The sequence below is a fragment of the Catharus ustulatus genome, chromosome 11 (assembly GCF_009819885.2).
Source record: "Catharus ustulatus isolate bCatUst1 chromosome 11, bCatUst1.pri.v2, whole genome shotgun sequence".
NCBI classification, from domain to species: domain Eukaryota; kingdom Metazoa; phylum Chordata; class Aves; order Passeriformes; family Turdidae; genus Catharus; species Catharus ustulatus.
The window spans coordinates 2565018-2585497 of NC_046231.1; the positions used below are offsets into that span (position 1 = coordinate 2565018).

The following is a 20480-nucleotide window of genomic DNA, read 5'->3' on the forward strand; positions in this document are numbered from 1 at the left end:
TGGAAGACACAGGGGCACATTTCAGGCTCTAGAACCTCTGTTCCCACCCAGCCAGCTGTGGGGTGCCCTGTTTGTGGGGTGACACCAGCAATCCCAGCCTAGGGACCTGTGTTCCCCAAAGGCAGCTTCCAGTCAGATCCAGCACCCCACGTTCCAGCAGAGCACTACAAAGTGTTCCTGCATGTGAACTGCAGCACAAAGCTCATTAATTTTAATAGCTATTGTGAATTTAACCCATATACTGACTTTTAAGCAAAGCACGTGAAGAGGTGGGAGCAGGTATTTCCCTGCACATAGGAGTGCTCTGAGAGGTAGATTTTGGGCACAGTGCAGGAGCATTGCCACACCAGCCTGGCAGCTCTGCAGCCAGGGCTGAGCCTGCCAGGGCTCCCCAGGGCTCTGCCCTCTGTCAGGCAATTGGGTGTGTGCTGCAAATGAGAACAAGGAGCCAAAACCCAGAGGTTTTGGTTATATGCCGTGCTTTTTCTGAATTAACATACGAATTCTTACAGAGATTAACATAGTTTTTGGATTCATATCGTGCACTTGAGATTCAGAGAGAAATCTTTTGAGTTTTTCTTATCTGGCCATTAAACAGATGTCTCTCTGGTTTCTAAGGGAACTGTGAGCAGCAGAACCCATAAGATAAAAACCCAAAGGAGGGCTTTTCCACCTTTGCATCCTCTGTTTGTCCCCAGTGTGCCTGTGGATGTTGTATTTAGTAAAGCAGGAGTTGGAGCACGCAAAGGGTCTCCCTTTGCCAGTCTGCTTTATTAGGTGGTGTAAGCTGAACCTGTGTGTCCCCATCTGCAGAGCCAGTTCATTACAGGTGCTACATGGCCAAGGTCACACAAGTCCTTGAAGCACTTTGATAAGCTCTGGGAAAGGTGTGAAGTGTTTGTTCCTACAGGCGTTGTGTCCTGTAGCACTGTGTGTTGCTGCGTGGACACATCCAGCACAGCTCCAGGACACATCCAGCACAGCTCCTGAGCAGGGGGAGGACTGACCAGAGCTGCTGCAGCTTGAGCTGCACCAGCCCCAGGTGCCAGAGGAGGAGTACATGGCTTGGTCTCTATGGAAAATAAAAATAATCTGTATTAGGGATGTATTCACACCTGGGAATGGTGATGTTGAATACCCTGTCTCTATCTCTCACAAAGTCCTGGATGTCTGAGTCCCTGGAAGAAGCACACTGTGGTAGCAGATATCTGTGTGTTCCCTGTGTTGTTGCACAGCTGGAGCAGTAGCTTTGGTGCTAAAGGAGAATAATCCCATTGATTTAGGGAGATGGGAAGGAAGGCATTTATATGAAAGCTAATTCTTCAGACCTGTGTGCACCTGTCTAGGATCTCCTACTCCCTGGCATGTAGGGAGCCACAGCAGAGCTGGGCTGTGATAAAGGTGTTGACTCCTTCCTGCTTTTGGTAGCCCCTGCCTTGCCCAGCACAGCCACAGTCTGGGAACTGCCCACAGCTCTGGAGAGGAAAGCAGAGTTCAGCCTTTGGGAGTGCAGATCTTACTGTACTGGGGTGGGCTGTGTAATTGGGCTGGGCTGTGAGGAGTTCCAGGCACAAATGGTATCACAGTGACTAGGAAGGGGCAGACCAGCTCCTTATGTGGAGGAGCAGACAGCAAATCAACCCTGGGATGACTTAGAGAAATAACAGGGTTGTGGTGCTGTGCCTGGCACAGGGTGTTCAGAACTCCTGAATTTGAGAAAATTGCACAGTCCTACCCAGGCAGCAGCTTCCTTGCCTCAGCTAGCCAAAAGGAAGAGCAAGCTGTCCCTGCACCAGGCTGGGGGCAGGAGGGATGGCACCTGTGGCCTCTGGGGCATCCAAAAGGTGAACATTGAATTGTGTGTCCAGTGCCCAGGTGACTCTGCCTTGCTTTCTGCTCTTCCTTTCATGTTCTGCAATGATTACATGCCTGTAGCTGAGTTACCACATTAGTAATTGCCACCCTTCCTGCTTACAACAGGTTGAAAACTAGTCTGTTTTACTAAAACACACAGAGAGAATCCAGCAGACAAGGAGACCAAAATTTCAGCTTTATTTTTTTTTTATTTAGCACTCAGTTTCTGGTTGGTCAAGTTTGGTTTGTCTTTCCTTTTGTTGCTATCTTTACTTACCACTTGCCTGACAGGGCACTTTGGTACCAGCAGCATAGTGTAAGAATTTTTCAGCAGTCAGTTTCAGAATGGTAAGAGGAAAAGCATTAGCAGCATATTTTGAGAAACCATTCCCACAGGATGCTGTGGAAGGAACTGCCTCTATTAGGTGCTGCGAGTGGAGGCTCTTTCCTGCTCAACAGTGTGGGGTAAAGTACTGTTAAAGATACAATGAAATGCAGCATCTTTACACTTAAAACAAAGGGGGATCTCCTTTATTGATTGCTGCTTCGTGTGCTGTGCATGCAGCTCCCTCCTGGCATGCAGAGGAGTTGTGTAAAGATGTAAAGACAGGTTCAGTGGCTTTGTGCTGGAAATCTTGTCCCCAGGTCACAGCTCAGCACTGGAGCTGAGAGGAGTTCCCCCTTCCTAGCTGATCTTTGAGCACACATCACTGGTGTTTGTCTTTCATAAACTTTGGATTTATAAAGACCCTGCAATGGCAAGTAGACCTAGTCTGCTTAGGGGGATATTTCATGAGCTACTTAGGAAGTTTATAAAACAGACTCCCTAGATTATGAAGCAAGGGGGTATCTGTTTTGTAAGGAACATGTTATGAAATGATTTTGTCTTTAGGCCTAACTTAATTATTTTAATGATCCTCCTGGTGGTTGTCATAGGTGTTGTTCTGTGTGCATATTGTGACCTACATGCTTGTGATCATTTGTGAAATCTAAAGATTTAAAATTACATTGGACCTTATCATTTCCTTGCCTCCTTCCAGTTGAAATAAATGAAAGTGGTTTGGATATCGGTATGTTGGGCCAGGTCTCTCTTCCAGTGAAGTCAACGAGAGTTTTATGTAAGCTTAAATGAAAAGAAAACAAGCCCTTTTGTTTCAGAAAATGAATTCTGGCCAGAATACTCCTTGGTGTAACCCTGTTGTCCTCTGTGGAGTTACACCAGGGCTTGAGCTGGTGTGTTGTGGGGTGAGGAGTTAGCAGAACCTGAGCACTGCAGTCAGATGTTCTGCTGGGTCTCCACAGTGCTCTGTCTCAAAGACTTCAGAAGGTGTAAAACCAGCAGCCAAATGAATCCAAAGTGTCCTGCCCTTACAGGTGCATGCACAAACCTCTCCTGGCCTTCCCAAAGACATAACTCTCCTGGTTTTGAAGGAGTTCCTTTGAATTTGTATCTGTATAACTGAAATCAGAATTAATCTATTCATGGGTTAATTAAATCTTTAAGAACAAAGTGCATATTTAAATAGAAGAAATATGCAGGCATGCAAACACAGGATTCCTATGTGAAAGCAGGAGGGGAAGTGGGTCTCTGGAGCACAAAGTAACAAGCTGGTGTGGAGGATGCCAGGCAGGAGCTGATACTGTGCCCTGTGTGCTGTTACCCCATGAACTTTGCTAAGTTTTTGTTGTGTGAAATGTAATAAATGAGCATAGCTAGGCCTTGCAGCAGCTCAGCTTGTTCCCTTGTGCTGTCCTGACATTAAATGCATAATCTGATGACAGGGACAGTTATTGTCAGTTGCTTTGTCACTATTGTTGCCTGGAAAGGTTGACCTGCAACAGAGACTAGACAGAGCAAAAGGGATAAAATAGGTATTTATTGAAAGGATTTACCTTGGGCAGGGCAAGAGCCAGGCCAGAGCTACACCCAAATCAAATCCAAGATAGATCCTGGTAACAAGTTTTACACTTTTATAAGTTTTGGTTCATCTACACATTGGGGTCAATTGTCCAACCACAGCCCTAGGCTATGAAGTCTCAGCCCCCTGGCTTGCCCCCTTTCCCTTGGTGTTATTTCTGCTTTTTGGGTACTAGTTGTCCTTGATTCTCTAGCTAGGGAGGGATTTTTTTGTCAAACTACCCTGTGAAGAGAATTTACTAACACCTAATATGAAGTTTCAGAGAAGCAGCAGAGATTCTGAAGAATATCAAAGCTAAAACACAAGGCATCACTATAACTCCAGTGATACAGAATTACACCAGCTTGGTGGCTTTCCTAATCTGAATTTACAGCTGGGAGAAACTGCAGAGCTGGAATTAAACTCCAGAGTTATGAACTCACTTCTCCATGCTCTGTCCACCAAACTGCCTACTCTTTCATCTCAGCTGCTGCGATTAGCATGTACTTCATTCTTTTGATACTTAAAAATGAAATGGCATCTGTAAAAACTTTATGGGGGGTTGCTTTTACCTGACTTGCTCTCCCTTGAAACTCTGCCAGGCAGAGCTCTTAGTTTCCCAAGTGCTTGATTGTGTTCCTTCCCAATGCAGGCACTGACAACTGCCTGTGTGTCAGACCTGGGCACCAGGACACAGAGGCAGAGCACAGCAATTTGGTGTTCACCTGTACTGTGTTAAATTGACTCTGCTGCAGTATGGTATGTGTTCAAAGGCTAAAATTGCTGCTTTTTTATCTTCTGAAGATGACATAAAGGAAAACCTGGGAGGAGTCCAGCACGTGGATGCTGGGAAGTTACTATGCAGCATTTGTACCGTTCCTCTTGGTCAGACTCAGAAGGGATCCGTAGGCAAGCACTGGAGGCTGAGATTTGCACCATAAAGCTGAAACACTGAAGGAATCCCAGTGCACAGGGCAGGCTCCTGTTTCACCTCCCTCCTGATGGAGTGCAGCTGCTGCCAGTGCTGCAGGTAATCCATTTAGATCTGGGAGATGCTCTGGCAGCAGCAAATCTCTCTCTTGAGAAAGTGGACAATGAAAACCAGGGACTCTCTTTAACCTCTTTGGTGTCATACTGTGTTAGGCCAACAATTTGTACCAGTGCAGTTCACACCAGAGGCTGCAGCTTTGGCATTTGGGGAATGTGGTGTGCAGACTGCTGCCTGAGCTCTGCCCTTGCAAAACTCACGTGCAGTTCCATGGGCGGATGTGACCAGTGGAGCTCCATGGGAACCAGGACATGGCAGTGGAGAAACTGGGTCCTCTGCTTGTGCCAGGGGTGTCTTGGAGGGAGCAGGGGCTGAATTTTGGCCAGCAGTACATAAGACTGCTGTTGAGTGAGGAAAAAAATTCAATGACTGCTTTTTAGTCGTATGGAGGGGGGCTAATAAAGCTTGAAGTTAATACCAGTTTCAAACATATTTCTTCTTTGTTTCACATCCAGTTGTATTCTGTTTGTGGGCATGAGGGTTAATATGGGGGCCTGCTTCTGCTTCCAGTTAAATCAGAGGATGTTTTGGCCTTGACTTCACTGGAACCAGAATCAAACCCATGGCCAGAGTATTGTATTTAAGAATTAATCTCTCACAGTCACATAAGAAAGTCAGGTTCAGCTTTCAGTAGCTCATCAGAATTCAACCATTAACAGTTGACTTATTATTTCAAAGTTTTTGATAAGCTTAATTTTGTAGGGCAGGTGTCCTCTGTGCAGCATGTGTAATTGCTGTGGGTTTCTTCTCCATAGCTCCTAGACAGGAGCTCCTTTTTTTTTGGGAACATGGTTGTGGGGATGGGCTCTTCCCAGGAGACCTGGTGGTGGTGCCTTGCCTCCTGTCTGTCCTTGAAGTGAAAAACATGCTGGAAATTCCTCTTTGTTTCTGCTCATCTCCAATGTCTCAGGCTCACCAGCAAAAAACTTACACAAATCTTCCTGCTTGGTGTGGCTCCTTGGACTTTGGGGATTGTTTTCCCTTTGAAACGGCTTTTTAAGAAGTGTTCTTGATGTGTTCAGTTTCTTTAAATGAACAACCAGGAAAAATTGGTTACGTTGGTTACAGCTTAATCAAAAGTCAGAATAAACAAGAGGATAAACATTACTTGTTCATCATTTGAAGTGTGATAATAAAATACAGATAGAGAGAACTGGATGCAATTCCCAATCACACTCAGGCTTGTAGAGAAAGAGGACCAGTGCCAGTCTGCTGTAGCTTCTGCAGTGTCTGCTCCAGAGCAGGTGCTGATGTGAGCTGTGCTGGAGGTGTGCAGTCCTGTACTGAGCAGTTTTACATTCTGGGACTGGGCAAAATAGGTGGAGTTTACTCAGTGGAGGACACAAGGATGGGCTGCAGGAAAAGCCAATGGGGCAAGAATGTAAGACAAGCTGGGTTCTTTCCAAATTGTTGTCAGCAACAGGAGAGCTGTACCTGTTTAGTGGATCAGCATACCAAGGAAATGTGTGAGAGCAGGAGCAGCTGCTTGTAAGCAGAAAGCTGATTTATCAGTACCCAGAGAGGCTGGAATAATTCCTATTCACAGCACTGGGGGTATCCAGTTTGAGTACCAAGGGTCACTGGGGATGTCCAGTTTGGGCACCAAGGGTCACTGGCTGTCCCTGCTCAGCCCAGGTGATGCAGAGCTGCAGCCTGGGCACCCTGTGTCTGGGAACTATTTCCTGTGAATCTGGAAATAAGAGAAGTAATAATAGGAAAAAGCTGCTCAGCTTTCATAGGTCTGGCACTAGAAGGGAAGATATGAGACTCCAGCAGGTTAGATGTTCTAGCTGTGTGTGTGAGCCAGTGTGTGAAGCCAATGTGTTGGTTGTCAGCATTTGTACTTTGTAAAAGGTTGTGAAGCCCTTGAGTCAATGACATCCCTCTTTCTCCTTCTGAAACATCCTGGTTTCACAGCACCCACACATGCAAAAGATGTGGAGGGCCAGACTCACACCCTGAAAGGAAAACAAGTTCCATTTGAAATTTTCCCTGCATTCACTGAGTCTCAGTGGGAGTTTCACTCTTGACTTCAACGAGGCAGGATTTAGCCCATTTATATTATAATAAAGCTGGTGTCTGCATGTTTTCACCCTGCCAGCATGCCCAGTACTGGGGTGTTGGCAATGGAAGTCGTGTCCAGATTTAGTCAGATTGAAAATCTTGGTAAAATACTGAGTTACCCTCCACTTGAAGCTCCAGAAAGAAGGTGAGCAGCAAGAGAGCTGGTGTTTGGTGCAGCCCTGCCTTCACCAGGGCCCTCCTAACACCATGGTTAGGGAAAAGGGATGGTTAAAGGAATAGCAAGAAAAGACTTGTACAGGCAGGAATGTTTTATTTGAAATTTGTATCTTCTCATGTATTAACAACCTAATTTTCTTGAGTGCCTGCAACTCCCACAGAGTTTGAGCTGCAGTGCAATTCTTGCAGGATTGGGACCTTTGGAAAACCAGGAAACTAAGAGGCTAGTTTTGAATTTTGGTTTAAGTTAAAGAATTTCTGTTCTGAGTCTATTTTCATTACAAATATTTAGTGTAAATTACATGTTGAGAAAACATGAGAGGCCCAGAATCCTCACAGGCCTCAAATCAGAGCAGCAGGAGCAATGGCATAATAGAGGATAAAATATGAATTTATATTAATGTTTTTAATCTTCCCCAAGTATTTAGGCAGAATTTCAGTTAAAATGAAGTAAAAGGCACAAGGAGAGAAAAGAATAGCCCGAATGTTATACTGGAAAAAATCAATAGCACCAGAAATCCAGTTTTTACATGCTTCTTTAACTTCAAGTGCGAGTCCACAATTTAAAATAAAGAGAGGAATTCCCAGGTAGATGGATATTACCCACAGTGCAGCAACTTCTGTGTAGTCACTGGATCTCAGTGTATTTCATTGAAAGAAGAATATTCACCTCCTGCCCTAAACACATTCTGTATTTGGAAGTAATATTATTTGGTTACTTTAATATTATTTGGTTACTTTTATTAAAAATATGCAGGTCAGGCCGACTCCGCTGTTCTCACTCTCCCCAAACAGTGCTTGCTAGGAACAGGGCTGGCAGAACTGGTCTTGCATTGCAGTAACAGAAACCTCTGTGCTCTGCCCTGGATCCTCACACCTGGCGTGCTCAGAGCTCTCTTCTGCTCCTGGTTACTCCAGAGCAGCTCAGCCTGAGCTTCCCAAACAGTGGGAATTGGATGGTTAAACATCATAAACCATGGGAGACTCCTCATCACTGTTCCTGGTACACAAAGTGAACAAGCCATGTGGTGGTAGGGAACTTCTAATGAAGAAATGCAGATTGTTCCTGTATTTGAAAGTTATGTTTTTTCCCTTGTTGAGCACAGCAAATGCTTTTCATCACTGATGAAGTGTGGTGGGATTCTGGTGTGTGTGTAGCAAAAGGTCTCTGTCCTCTGTGTGTGTACCTGCTTCTCTTACCTATGGATGCAGGCGTGTGCCAAATTAAATTAAATTAAAGGATTTGTGATACAGCAGTTAACATACTAGAAATGTTTGTTCAGTGTTTTAATAGCTGTTAGTGCACTGAAGTAGCCAAACTCTTGAATAAGGGAAATTGGAGCCATCAGCTGATGGGGGGCTGTGTCCTGCCTCCCACACTCATGGCTCAGCAGCACTCTGCTCCTGCTGACAGAGAGAAACTGGCTGCTGAGAAATTGGGAATAAGTGACCAGTGCTGATGGGCCTAATCCCATCAGCAGGTGAAGAGTTTAGGGTTAATACCCTTGTAAACCTGGTGAGAATTAAAAGCTTGGAAAGGAAGGATCTCAGTTCCTTGGTTGTTTGACCACTCCTCCTCCTTCCTGAGGGATGTGTGGCTGAAGGGATACAGGGCCAGAGTGGCTCTTTACTACCAAGAGAATTTTTTCATTCAGGAAAAGACACAGGCTTCTCTGCCTGAGATTAGTGTTTTCACTTCCTTGTCTTACCTGCTAATTTATGTGGAGTTGATGCTGTTTCTACAAATTAAGAGATAAGTGTAGTGCATCAAAATATGAATACACACATTTCCAGGAAATTATATATCAAAGTTATATGCTAAAGTGTCTTAAATGTGGAGATAGGCTATAAACAACAAGCATCTCTTACCCTTACCGTGGATGCTTTGTGGTATTTCAAAAATAATAGGTAATTTCCACTTCAGTGGATTTTATTACCTGTTGCTCCAGTGGACTTTAATTGATAGTAACAGTGAACAGAAAACAGAATTGTCCATGGCTTTATTTTAACTACAAAATCCATTATATACCTAATTTTGCTTTTTTAGTAGTGGCATAGAAAGAAGAAGGAAAATCCTTCCAGAGCTTCCTAAGAATGATTCTGCATGGTAGATTATAATGTTCTTTATGGATTATTGACTTTTAAAAATACATGTTGATACTATATAGACTAGCTCTGATCTGTAACAAAAATAGATATCGTAGCCTGAACAGCAAAATACGAAGTATTAAATCTAGGTAATAGATCCTGCAGTTCCTTCAGGTGCTCAATAGTTAATGAGTGTAATATCCTTCAGAAGCACAGCAAAGTGAGCATATGGCTCAAAAACTCCTATGGCATTCCAGGATCTGCACTGGGAGGCAGAAACGGGGAGTTACAGGAATTGGATGTGGATAAACCCCTTACCTTGTGAGTTACCTCCTTGCAGTGAGTTGACCCTGGCTGGACTTCAGGCATCACCAAAGCTTCTCTCTCACCCCTCGCAGCTGGACAGGGGAGAGAAAATACAGTGAAAGTTCATGAATTAAAGACCAGGAGAGGTCACTCAGGAAATAACCATCACAGGCAAAACAGGCTGGAATTAGAGATATTAATTGGATTTATTTCTAACTAAATCAGAGCGAGATAATGAGAAGTAAAAGAAATGCTTCCCCCCAGCCCCCCTCCTTCCCAGCTCTGTCTCCTCCCCTGCTGGCACAGGGAGACAGGGAATGGAGGGTTTGGTCAGTTCATCCCCCAATGCTTCCCCTGCTGCTCAGGGAGAGAGGTTGTTTCCCTTCAGGATGGTGGGGTCCCTCCCACAGGAGAGTTCTGCAGGAACTTCTCCAGCTTGGCTCCATCTCAGGAGCAGCAGCTCTGTGACCTGCTGCAATGTGAGTCCCTCCCACTGGCACACAGCCCTCCCAAAACTGCTGGGACCTGGCTCTCTCTTTCCATGGGCTGCAGTGCTCCAAGGACAGGCTGCTCCAGCCTGGAACCAGGGCCCCTCTCTCCACTGGGTCTGCCACTGGATCACAGCCTGCTCCAGGGATCCACCTGCTCCAGTGTGAGCACCTTCCCCAGGGGCTGGGGTGGGTCTCTGCATCCTCATGGATCTCTGCATCCTCATGGATCTCTGCATCCCCCATGGATCCCCAGAGGCTGCAGGGGCACAGCTGTTTCACCATGGGCTGCAGAGGAATCCCAGCCTGGAGCACCTCCTGCTCCTCCTCCTCCTCCACTTGGTGTCTGCAGAGTTGTTCCTCTCACATGTTCTCATCCTGCTCTTCTCTGGCCGCAATTACAGCTGTGCAGTAACTTTTTTTTTTCTTCTTAAAACTGTTATCACAGAGGTGTTACCACTAGTTCTGATTTGGCACAGCCTTGGCCAGTGGCCCATCTGCCTTGGCCCAGCTGCCAGGGATTGGCTCTGCCAGACATGGAGAAGCTTCTGGCAGCTTCTCACAGAAGCCACCCCTGTAGCCCCTCTGCTACCAGAGCTTGGCCATGCCAACACAGTACATTCCTGCACCCTTCTGCTGAGGGTGAACTGTACTGCTTGATGCTCTTGGTAAAAATTGAGGCTTTAGTATTTCTAGTAACTAGATTTAGTATCTAATCCAGTTTTGTTCTTACAGGTCAGTTTTGTTTTGAACATCTGTGGTAGCTCACTTGTCTCATCAGGATTGACAGGTCTGGGGCTGAGTGATGCCAAGCAGTGCCTGTCAGACACTGGCACCTGAGCCTGCCTTGCTGAAGGGAGGGTGCTTGCCCCAGCTGTGGGAGTGTGAGGAGAAGGAGCCAGTGGTCAGGGTGGCTGGAGCCCATGGAGTGGTGGTGACCTGTCTGACACCACAGGCTTGGTGCCTGCACTGCACTTGGGACTGGGATTTAGTACCTGATCTGGTACTTGCTTTTGCCAGGAACACCTGTTGGGGCACCTCTCTGTGCCTTCAGGCACACATGGCTGCTTCGGTGTCACAGTTTGCAGAGCAGCACTTTATACCCAAAGTTTAACTCAAGTTCTCACATACAGAGTTTTTCCTCATCACTGTCCAAACAAAAGATGCTTAAAACTCTCCCCAGCCCAGCACCCTGCAAACCAAGCTGCCTGCAGCAGTCCTGGGTGGTGCAGATGTTGTCTTTGATGGAAGAGCTGCACGGGCTGAGCCCCAGAGGGTTTGTGCAGCACAGGGCAGCCAGGCTGGGTGCACACTGAGCAGGCTGCAGGGCCTGCCTCTCCTGAGTGCTTTCTCCTCTCAGCTGCACAGGGGCTTAACATCACTGCTCAGAAAGCAGGGAGGTGAGGTATGGTACAGCCATACAGCTGGCACACTAATTGTAGCTGAAGTTTTACACTGAGGCAGATCACAAAACCTGCTGCAGCCAGATGGAACTTCTAGCCACGTTCTTTGCTGTCCAGGGCATGAGGGAGCTTGTGCCCTGGCAGAGGCAGTGCCTTCACACCTCTCATAACTAATACCAGGCCAGAAGGCAGAAGACACCCATTTGCTGGGCTACCCCAGTCCTCCTCTGGCCAGCCTGGCCTGCTTTTCAGACAGGCTGGGTGTTTTAAGGTGCCTCCCTGGGGAAAGCAGCTGCAGGTGCTTTCCCCATTATGGTTTGCTTTTGCTGAGAACTTGTGCACATATCCAGACAGTTTTATAGAAATAATGGAAACAGGAAAAATGCTACTGGGAAGGTCTGATAGCACTGTCCAGTGCCCACTCAGCCTGTGCTGCTTCAGAGAGCTGGCTCCTGGCACAGGCACTGCAGAGGCTTTCCAGAGTCCTTTCCCAGCAGTGTCTGCCTTGTGATGGGACAAGCAGCAGACTGCTGACAGACACAGCTATGTGAGCAGCACTGCCAGACACCCCGTAAGGCCTGTCAAGCACCTCTGCTCCAATTCATGGCATTTTTTTCTCTTCCAAGGAGATAACAGTATCTGTCCTACCCACCTTGAGCAAGTATTTCAGAGATAAGCACAGTTTGTGCTCATGACTGGACTCTACTCATCCTATGCAATGCTTTGCTGGCGTGTCCTGTGGGGCAGTTTCAGGTCATGCTCAGTGTCCCACCTCTGAACAACCTCTTCTCCCTCTCTGTGGCATTTCCCACAGCCACCTCCTCCTCCTCATGGCCCAAAAGCCAGGAGCAGCAGCCCCATGCAGCACAGGGAGAGGTGCAGGAGGGCACACGGAGGGGCAGGTTCAGCAGGGAGGACCTGGGTGCAGCCCAGACCCACGTCCTGCTTGCAGGACCCACAGACAGGCTTTTCTCCCTCCATCCCCTGTCCTCCCATGAAATTAGGAAAGAGACTCGTTTTAACGACAGTTTGCTGAAATGTGCGTTCCCTGCTGATTTGACATTGGGCAGAAAAAGTGTCTACAAAATCAATTTTTAATATATGTAAACAGCTAAATTATGAATGACAAAAATATCACAGAACAGTTAAATATTAATCATGTAATTACTTAAATTAATACTTTTAGTGCAATATTGTCATAGAGAGTTCTGCTTACACTGTGTCACAGTGCACGGGGGACAGCAGGACCACAGTGGCCCCCACAGCAGAAGGACATGGGGGCCTGGGGGCCTCATGGTGCCACAGCCCCAGCTGCTGCTAGCTCCCACAATACTGGGTGCTCTTTTTAAGACCTCTGGAACCAGATTTATTAGGAAAGAACTTCTATTTTCTGTTCAAAATAAAGCTGTCAAGAAAATGGCTAAACTGGCCCAAACCAGAGAGCAAACTGCTCCACCCCAAAAACTTTCCTGCCCCAAAGTGCCATGAAGCTCCCGAGCAGCTGTGTGTGATGTGCAGACCCACAACTGTGCTCAGTGATGATCTTTGGGAACACCAGAGGTGCTCTGGAGGGAGCTGGGGGTGCCAAAACCCCTGTCTGCTTCTGGAATGGAGTTGGGAGAGTTGATGGAGGAGGTGGTGTGTCCTGAGCCCTGCTGTGGGGCTGTACTTATTGCCCTGCAGTGCCCTGTGCTCCTGCCTCAGCAGGAGATTGGTCACCAGGGAAGATTGGTCACCAGGGTTGGGGGGGGGGCAGCAGCCTTCTGTAGGTACTTGTGGGCAGCACAGGGCTTCTTTCTTTGCCCAAGAAACTTAGAAAAGAATTTACTGGCACTCTTGTCCTTGTGGGTTGGCTGTCTTTGTTGTTTGTTTTTAATCTAATAAAAGAAGATCTTAATATCATAGTAAAATTGGTACAAAGCTAGAAACTCACCCCTCGGCGTTTTGGCGAAACATTATTGAAAATGTAAAAGCCTTCAGCAGAAACAAGAGCAGCACAAAGAAGCAGTAGGAATGGGATCAACAGGTTGTGTTCTGGCTCTTGGGAGAGGCAGGGCTTGAGGTGCCAGGCTGGAGCTGGATACCAGCCCCGTGGTGGCTGAGGACAGGCACCCTTTGGGGCTGGGGGAGCAGTGAGCACCAGCTGGGAAGGGCACATTGCTGGGAGGGCAGGAGCAGCCAAGGAGGAAGAAGAGGCAGCTGGGAGGATGTGTGCCCTGGGCAGATGGTGTGAGCATGGCCAGGGTGGTGGAGGCAATGGAGAGACACACTTGGCATCCTTAGGCTTGCAACTGCTGGAGTTGGTCCTGGCTCAGTCTGCTCCCTTTATGGAAATTAAGTACTGGACACAGATTATACAAGTGTTTCTAAATTAGAAAGTGAAGCATCTCTTGCAGAAAGGTGGGAATGCTGAGGAAGAGTTCATTGTTCAGACTCGCCCTTTGCTGCAGGATCCCAGTGCAGCTCTTTGTGCCTTGTCTCCCTTTCCCTGTGCCATTCCTGTGTCCTGTAAACAAGTGCCTCCTGAAAATGCCATTAACTGATTTGTCCACCAGTACAATACTGGTTGCCATGACCACTCATGAAAACCACCATTTTCAGGGTGACCACTGTCCACTCTGAGCATGCAGCAACGTGATTTTAACTCGGGGCACATGGTGTGTCCCTGGAGGGAGCAGCTTCCTGAGGCTGGTACCTTGTTTCTGATTGATCATTAGCAGGTCTGTCCAGTGCAAAGCCCTTCCTGTCACCCTGCTCTTGCTGCCTTGCCAGCTCTCTGCCAGCCTGGGTGCATTTTGTTTCTCTGCTCCAGTGTGAGGAGTTTTGTTCTGGCCACCAAAGACCCATCCATGGAGAGCTGCTCCCAGTCACTGTGCTCTTCTCCACAGCTTCACACATGGTGAGGAATCCTGTCAGGAGCTGTCCCTTTGAACCTGCCATGTGAGCTCATTTTGTGCTCTCAGCATTACATTTTCCAAAGGACTTTCCCAGGTATGGTGTAAACTGAAAACTGACGAGGCGGGAGAAGCGGGAGCACTTTCCACATGCAGCATTACAACATGCTGCAGTAAAGTTGGTTCTTGGAACATAGCAGCCCCCTAAAATGTCAAATAAATCCTTAAACTATTCATCACTCTGTTTTTGGGGTGGCAGTTAAGTCTTTCAACACTCTGTGAGTTTCTTTCCCCAGCAGTAATTTTGCTGGTGAAGAAATACAGCTCAGGGCACTCCACAAAGTGGAGCCTCAAAATTCATGTTTTGTTTTCATTACCAAAAAAATGCTTTATTACATTAAAGAGTGGCCCATTAAAATTTTGTACCCTGTCTTCTCTGCACCCTGTCGTTGTTGGCAAACCTTCCCCCGTGCCCATACAGAGCTTAGCAGCTTTGCTTTTGCAGGCTCCACAGAGAAAGGGCAGCAAAGGAGAGGAGGGTTCAGACACAGCTCAGATTCTTTACATGTAAGATCTCTAAACTTCCAATAGCCATCCAGATTTACTCTGTAAATGTATGTACTGAACCTTAAGCTATCCAGTGCTTCCTCTGCTTTTGATATATCCCAGCACAGCACACTGCCAAAGGAAATAAATTAACTGTTTGGTAGCTGGAATAAAATGTAATACTGTACAAAGCACTATATTTAACTGTCACGGGCAAATGGCCCTAAAATAACAACAAAAAAGAACACAGGGAATTACAGGAGTCTTACTGAACCTTGTGATTATATAAATTAAATGTTGCCAGGTGAACTGGGTGATATTCTCTGATACTGTAGGAATGCTGGAGGTTGGAGAATACAGTAAATATTATAATTAGGGTTTAGGAGAGGAGAGCACTTGGTTATTCTCACAAGTAACTCAGACTATTGTTATGGTATGGCCATGAGAGCAGGCATTAAAACCTGGAGCTTCCTTAATTAAGAGGGCAGAAAGGTTTTTTAGCAAAATTCAGCAGAGACTTACAAAGTCCAGTTTTATTTAATGTTTTCACGTTTTATTTCGATATAAATGGCGTGTTCATAAATTTACAACTACATTAGCAAGTTAGAAGATCAGAACAAGGTGCGGCTGTAGGCCAGGGCCCAGGGCACAGCCAGGAGCACCAGCAGTGGGGCAGCAAAGCTGCTCCTTCCCAGCACCTGGATGGGCTCTGGCATCACTTGCAGATGCTCCCCACGCTGCTGGGGTGGGAGCTGGTGCTGGGAGAAGGGAGGCAGCAGGGCTGAGGCTGCAGCATTGGCCAGCAGTGCTGGACATTGCCTGCAGCGAGGTTTGATGAGCTTGTTTTCCAGGGAAGGGGAAAGCCCTGCCCTGGTCTCAGAGGGGATTTCATGGGCCATTGGAAGGGGTGGCTGGATAGTGAAACCCAGCCAGCTGTGGGATGGCCTCTCTGGGAAATGAAGGAGTCCTCCCTGGCAGGATTATTTAAGACTTGACTTTGAAAGACGAGACACTCTGCAGTTGGGAACAATGCTGCCCTGTCAGAGAGATGGACTCAATTACTTAATAGGTCGTTGCTGTCTGTCTCCTGCATTTTCCCTTTCAAGAACATATATTCAGCTGGGTTATTTCTCATGGGAAGACAAAGCATTGTGAGAGAAGCCAGGCATTTGGAAGGGAGAGGCTGGAGGAGTGGCAGACAGGCAGATGCTTGCTCTGCTCTCCATGGAGCAGGCTCCTTGGGACTTGAAGAACCTGGAGTGGTGTAGCTGATGTGGTCCTTTGGGCCCGTAATCAGCTGATCCCCTGTCTCACAGGTCTTGCTCCCATTTTTGTTTCTCACAAAAGGTTTGCCATGGTGCTCTCCCCCTGCCAGGCTCATCCCCAGGGCTCCTGGTGGGGACCCTGTGGTCCCAAAGGCTGTGCCATAGGGGCTGCATGGCCATTGGTCTCTGTTTTCCTAAAACATTCTGCACTGGATGGACACTGACAGGTCCATGCAGCACTTTGAGCAGCACAGAAAGGTTTGGATGCTGTTTGATCAAATGACAGCCAAGCTGGAGGCGAGCTCGTGGCCAGGAACCAATCTCTGGAATAACCACCTGGTTCCCCATTAGCAGGACGTGGTGGGCAGGGATGTCTGACAACCAGGGCCTTGTTTTCTCACCAAAATCACCGTGCCAACCATGGGTGAGCATTCCAGGGTGCTGTCCTGGCTGAGGGCAGCACGAGCTGGGTGCCAGGGCAGTCTCACTGTCTACACACCCAGGGCACCCTCCCTGCCCTCTGCTTGTGTTTGTCACCAAATTAACATCTGGCATTACCTTATGCACATGTAATTGATGCACCTCCATTGGTTGTTCTTAAGCCCTGAAGCTGTAATGAGATTTTGTCTCTTTTGCCCATTTCTTTTTCTCTTCTTTTATTTCAGAATAAGTCGTCTGTTTAATGGCACAGAGCCTATTGTCTTGGACAGTTTAAAACAGCATTATTTCATTGATCGAGATGGGGAAATTTTCAGATATATATTAAGCTTCCTAAGGACGTCTAAGCTACTGCTCCCAGATGACTTTAAGGTAAGGAAAGCTATAGTCTGCAATCTGTTTTTTTCCTCCTGTTCTGTCATTTGTTGTGGTGCAGGTTGGTTTGTGTGCTTGACCTAAACACACTTAACTAAATGTTGCTGTTTATTTGTTAGGATTTTTAGTACTTGTGTATTACACCAGGGATGCTGTTATTTAATAAATGGACCAATGGTTGTCATGGATACCAAGAAAAGTTAAACGATGAAGCTGTTTCAGTTTTTCTAAACTAATTGTATGTTCTCACATTTTTAGCTTATTTATCAGGGTATAACAGCAATTAAGAAGCAACATCAGCAGCTTGCATTTAGCAGGGTTTAATGCGCAGAATCTGAAATAAACGTTTTAAATTTGATATGTAGAGGACTTGAACTGTGTAAATTTTTTTCTTAAACAAGCCCATTTGTGTTAGACAAAACTAACACAGATACTTTGATTTCAGGAAGTAATCTGCTCACAGTTAATGTCAAAATATTCTTGGGAGGTGGAAGTGACTGAGGGCTTTTTAAGGAGCAGGACATGTTTTGGATGAAGTCATGGTGCTGGTTGTTTGATTGTTTAAAGGCTCTCCTTTTAGCCTTGTTTGTTTGGCTTTGCACTTACGAAACTTCCACCATTGTCACCCTTATGTACGAAAATTAGAAGACAAAAGTGTCCAAACTGTAGATGACAAGATTCAACAAAAGCACTTATTCCAGGATGAAATGATGAAAAATTGGGATGGCAGATGGGGATCTGCTCAGTTAGAGGATGCAGACATTGCAAGGAAGGAGAGCTCCTGCTTTCTCTGAAATGCCATTTCACTTGGTTGCACTGGCTGGCCACAAGATCACTTGGTCGGTGACTGAGTGCAGAGCTGTGGTGGTGCCTCTTGCTTTGGAGTAGAGCTGGTCCTTGATCTGCAAACAGCCATTCTCACCTGAGTCAGAAGAATCATGTGTGAGTCCACTGGGACGGACTGCAGCTCACAGCTTGTCCCAAGGCTGGGGGAGGTTTGGGCAGTCCTGGGTTTGGGCTCCAGCCTAAAAGGGCTGTGCTGAGCACTGGTGTTCCTGGAGAGAGGCGCAGGGCTGGGAAAGCTGTGAGATGTGGGAGCCAGAGAAATGAGAGCTGGGTGGGAGGAAACTCTGCAGAGAAATGAGAGAAAGCCTGTGTGTAGCAGTGAGGCTAAAGACCATGACCCTAGGGGTAATGAGATAGGTCAGGGAAAGGGGTGGATGGAGAAGTGGGAGAGGTGCAGGAGGGATACTTTACAGCAGTGTTCTGGACAATCCAGTGGGACAAGGTGTGAGAGGAGAGGGTAGGAGAGAAGACAGAGGTAGTTTGAGCTGGTCATGGCCTTGACCAGCATCTAGATTTGAGGTGCTCAGTAACAGAACCAGCAGGATTTGGCTGGAGCCTGGAGGGGAGTCCATGGATGCCAAGGACTTGTCTGCACAGCGAGCCCTGGCAGGGCTGGAGATGCTCAGGGAGCTGTGCCCAGCTCAGGCCACTGCTCCAGACCATCCCTTTGCACAGGGTTAACTGTATTTTATTCAGTTCCTCCCTGGGAGAGCTTTAGAGCAAACCTCAGGCTAATGAGGGCTCAAGAACAAAGCAAAGCATTGCTAGGTAGGGAGTAACTAAATCAAAATGCATAGAAGAATGCTCTGTAAAGCTGTATTAAAACTGCACTGTAAACGGATTTAACTTCACAGAAATCGTGTAATTTTGCCAGCATGATTAAAGTGACAGAAGACAATAATCAAAGGCAGCAAATGGAATCACTCGGTGTTTCTAAATGCAAAACTCTATTTAAGGTATAAAACCTGACAGCTTTTCCAGTGAGACTTGCATTAAATGTTCTTTATGTCAAACAAAGCATTATCAAGTGTTTTGAATATTTATTAGTTTTTACCCCTTAATTTAATCAAGCAGTTTATTAGCCTCAAGGTTTAGCCAAGTTGCTTTTCAACTTGAATTGCTGCTCAGATGGTTATTTTGGAAAGTTTGGAATGTTAGTACCACACCAGCATTATTGTGTTTGCTATTTCAGTGTTGTTTTCAGACTAAGTTAACACTGAAATGCAGAGAAAAGTGGGATGTGTGTTCCTAGGCTAGTGATTCTTTATTATCAAGTCTGAATGGTGTGTTTACAGTGAATATTAATTACACTTGCAGCTACTACTAAGCCAGAACTTGAAAGGGTCTCCCAGGTCTTCCTGCTGAAAGCAGCACTCATGGTTGCTGTAATTTCCCTGTTTGGGGGATTTGAAGCCACATGAAGTGTGCTGAGGAGTGAGTGTGAGTGTTTGGGCTCTGCTCTGCAGCCAGCCCATGCCAGGCTGGTGATGGTGCCCAGCCTGGAGCTGCTTCAGCTCCCTGTGCCTGCTCTGGCTCGTGTCCCAGAGCCAGACTCTCTGCTGATGCTCCCTGTGAGCATCCCTAGAGCAGAGCCTGGGGCAGAGCCCCCAGCCCTGCCACACTGCTGGGTGAGGGGTGGCTGCCACAGGAGCTCCTGGTGCACCCCTGCCAGATCTCCCCTGCAGTCACAGGGGCTTCCCCAGCACATCCTGAGCAGCACATGTCAGTGCCTAACTGCACACAAACCCTGGAGCTGCTGTGCCTCTTGTTTGAGAGTCACTCCCTGCTCAGAGAGCATCAAACAGAAATACACACAGGTAATATTGTGTGTGTTGTCACTCCCTCTCAAAGAGGGGAGGAGCACAAAGGCACAGGACATCTGAGTTTTATGTGGATTACAGAGATCACCTGTAACACCAGAGTGACAAGGCCACCACTCTAATTTATTAATACAGTTATAAAATGTGTGTGCTTGCATCACAAACTGACCTCAGGAAACGGTGCAGTTGTCATTGTGGAACTGAGCAACTTTCTTTCATAGCCAGGAGTCAGATCTTCACAGCACTAAAAATATAAAAGAAACACTGAGTTAGGATGACAGTTTGTTGTTTCATGTAATAAAGAATAACAAGTGAAAAATGGACAGAAAGAGCCATTTCAGCCTGTTCAGGAGTCAGCATTAGGTACAGAAATAAAGGATGACTTTGGTAGTGAGAACAGCATCAGGTCTGTGGCACACACGGTCTCAGTGTCTGCCTGGGCAGATCTGTCCCAGCCCACTGACACTGACGTGGAAACAGCACTACCCCTGGCCTAGGGGTCACTCCTTCATCTCCTCCCCAGGAAAATGTCACCCTTGGCAGAGGTGACTGCAGAATTCAGCCCATTTGAAATCCACCACAAAAAAAATCTTTTCTACTGAATTATTCTGTGAAAGGCAAAAGGCTGCATCTTTGAAAGATCTGTTTATGTTTCCCATGAGATCTAAATGTAGGCCAGGAGCTGTGGCTGGAGAGAGGCTGTGTGCATCCCTCCTGCCTCTCTGCTCCCTCTCTCAAGTGACCTGACAGAACTTCCCCACCAGTTCCTGCAACACTCACGGGAAGTTGAAGGCTCATGGCAGCTATAAAGGCATTTTGTGGTACTTTGCAGAAGAATTAAAGGCTCTACCTTCTAGCTCCCCTTTCAGGCTATCAAAGAGCACCCTGTTTGTGACTGCCACTGGGGGTGGGAATCACCCTTGGAGTAAAATGTGTTCCTAGGCTAAAGAGAAGCAGCTGCACCGTCTGT

At 46.8% G+C, this 20480-nt stretch overlaps 1 protein-coding gene across 5 annotated transcripts in view; it reads left to right on the forward strand.

Annotated features, from left to right (window-relative positions):
- The window catches only part of KCTD15 (potassium channel tetramerization domain containing 15), a 259607-nt gene that overhangs the window by 229015 nt on the left and 10112 nt on the right, over positions 1-20480 (forward strand). For all 5 annotated transcript variants that reach the window (XM_033069855.2, XM_033069859.2, XM_033069858.2 and 2 more), the window contains one exon: positions 16697-16841. In XM_033069855.2, the coding sequence (XP_032925746.1) occupies positions 16697-16841 (145 nt within the window). The remainder of the gene's footprint in view (positions 1-16696; positions 16842-20480) is intronic.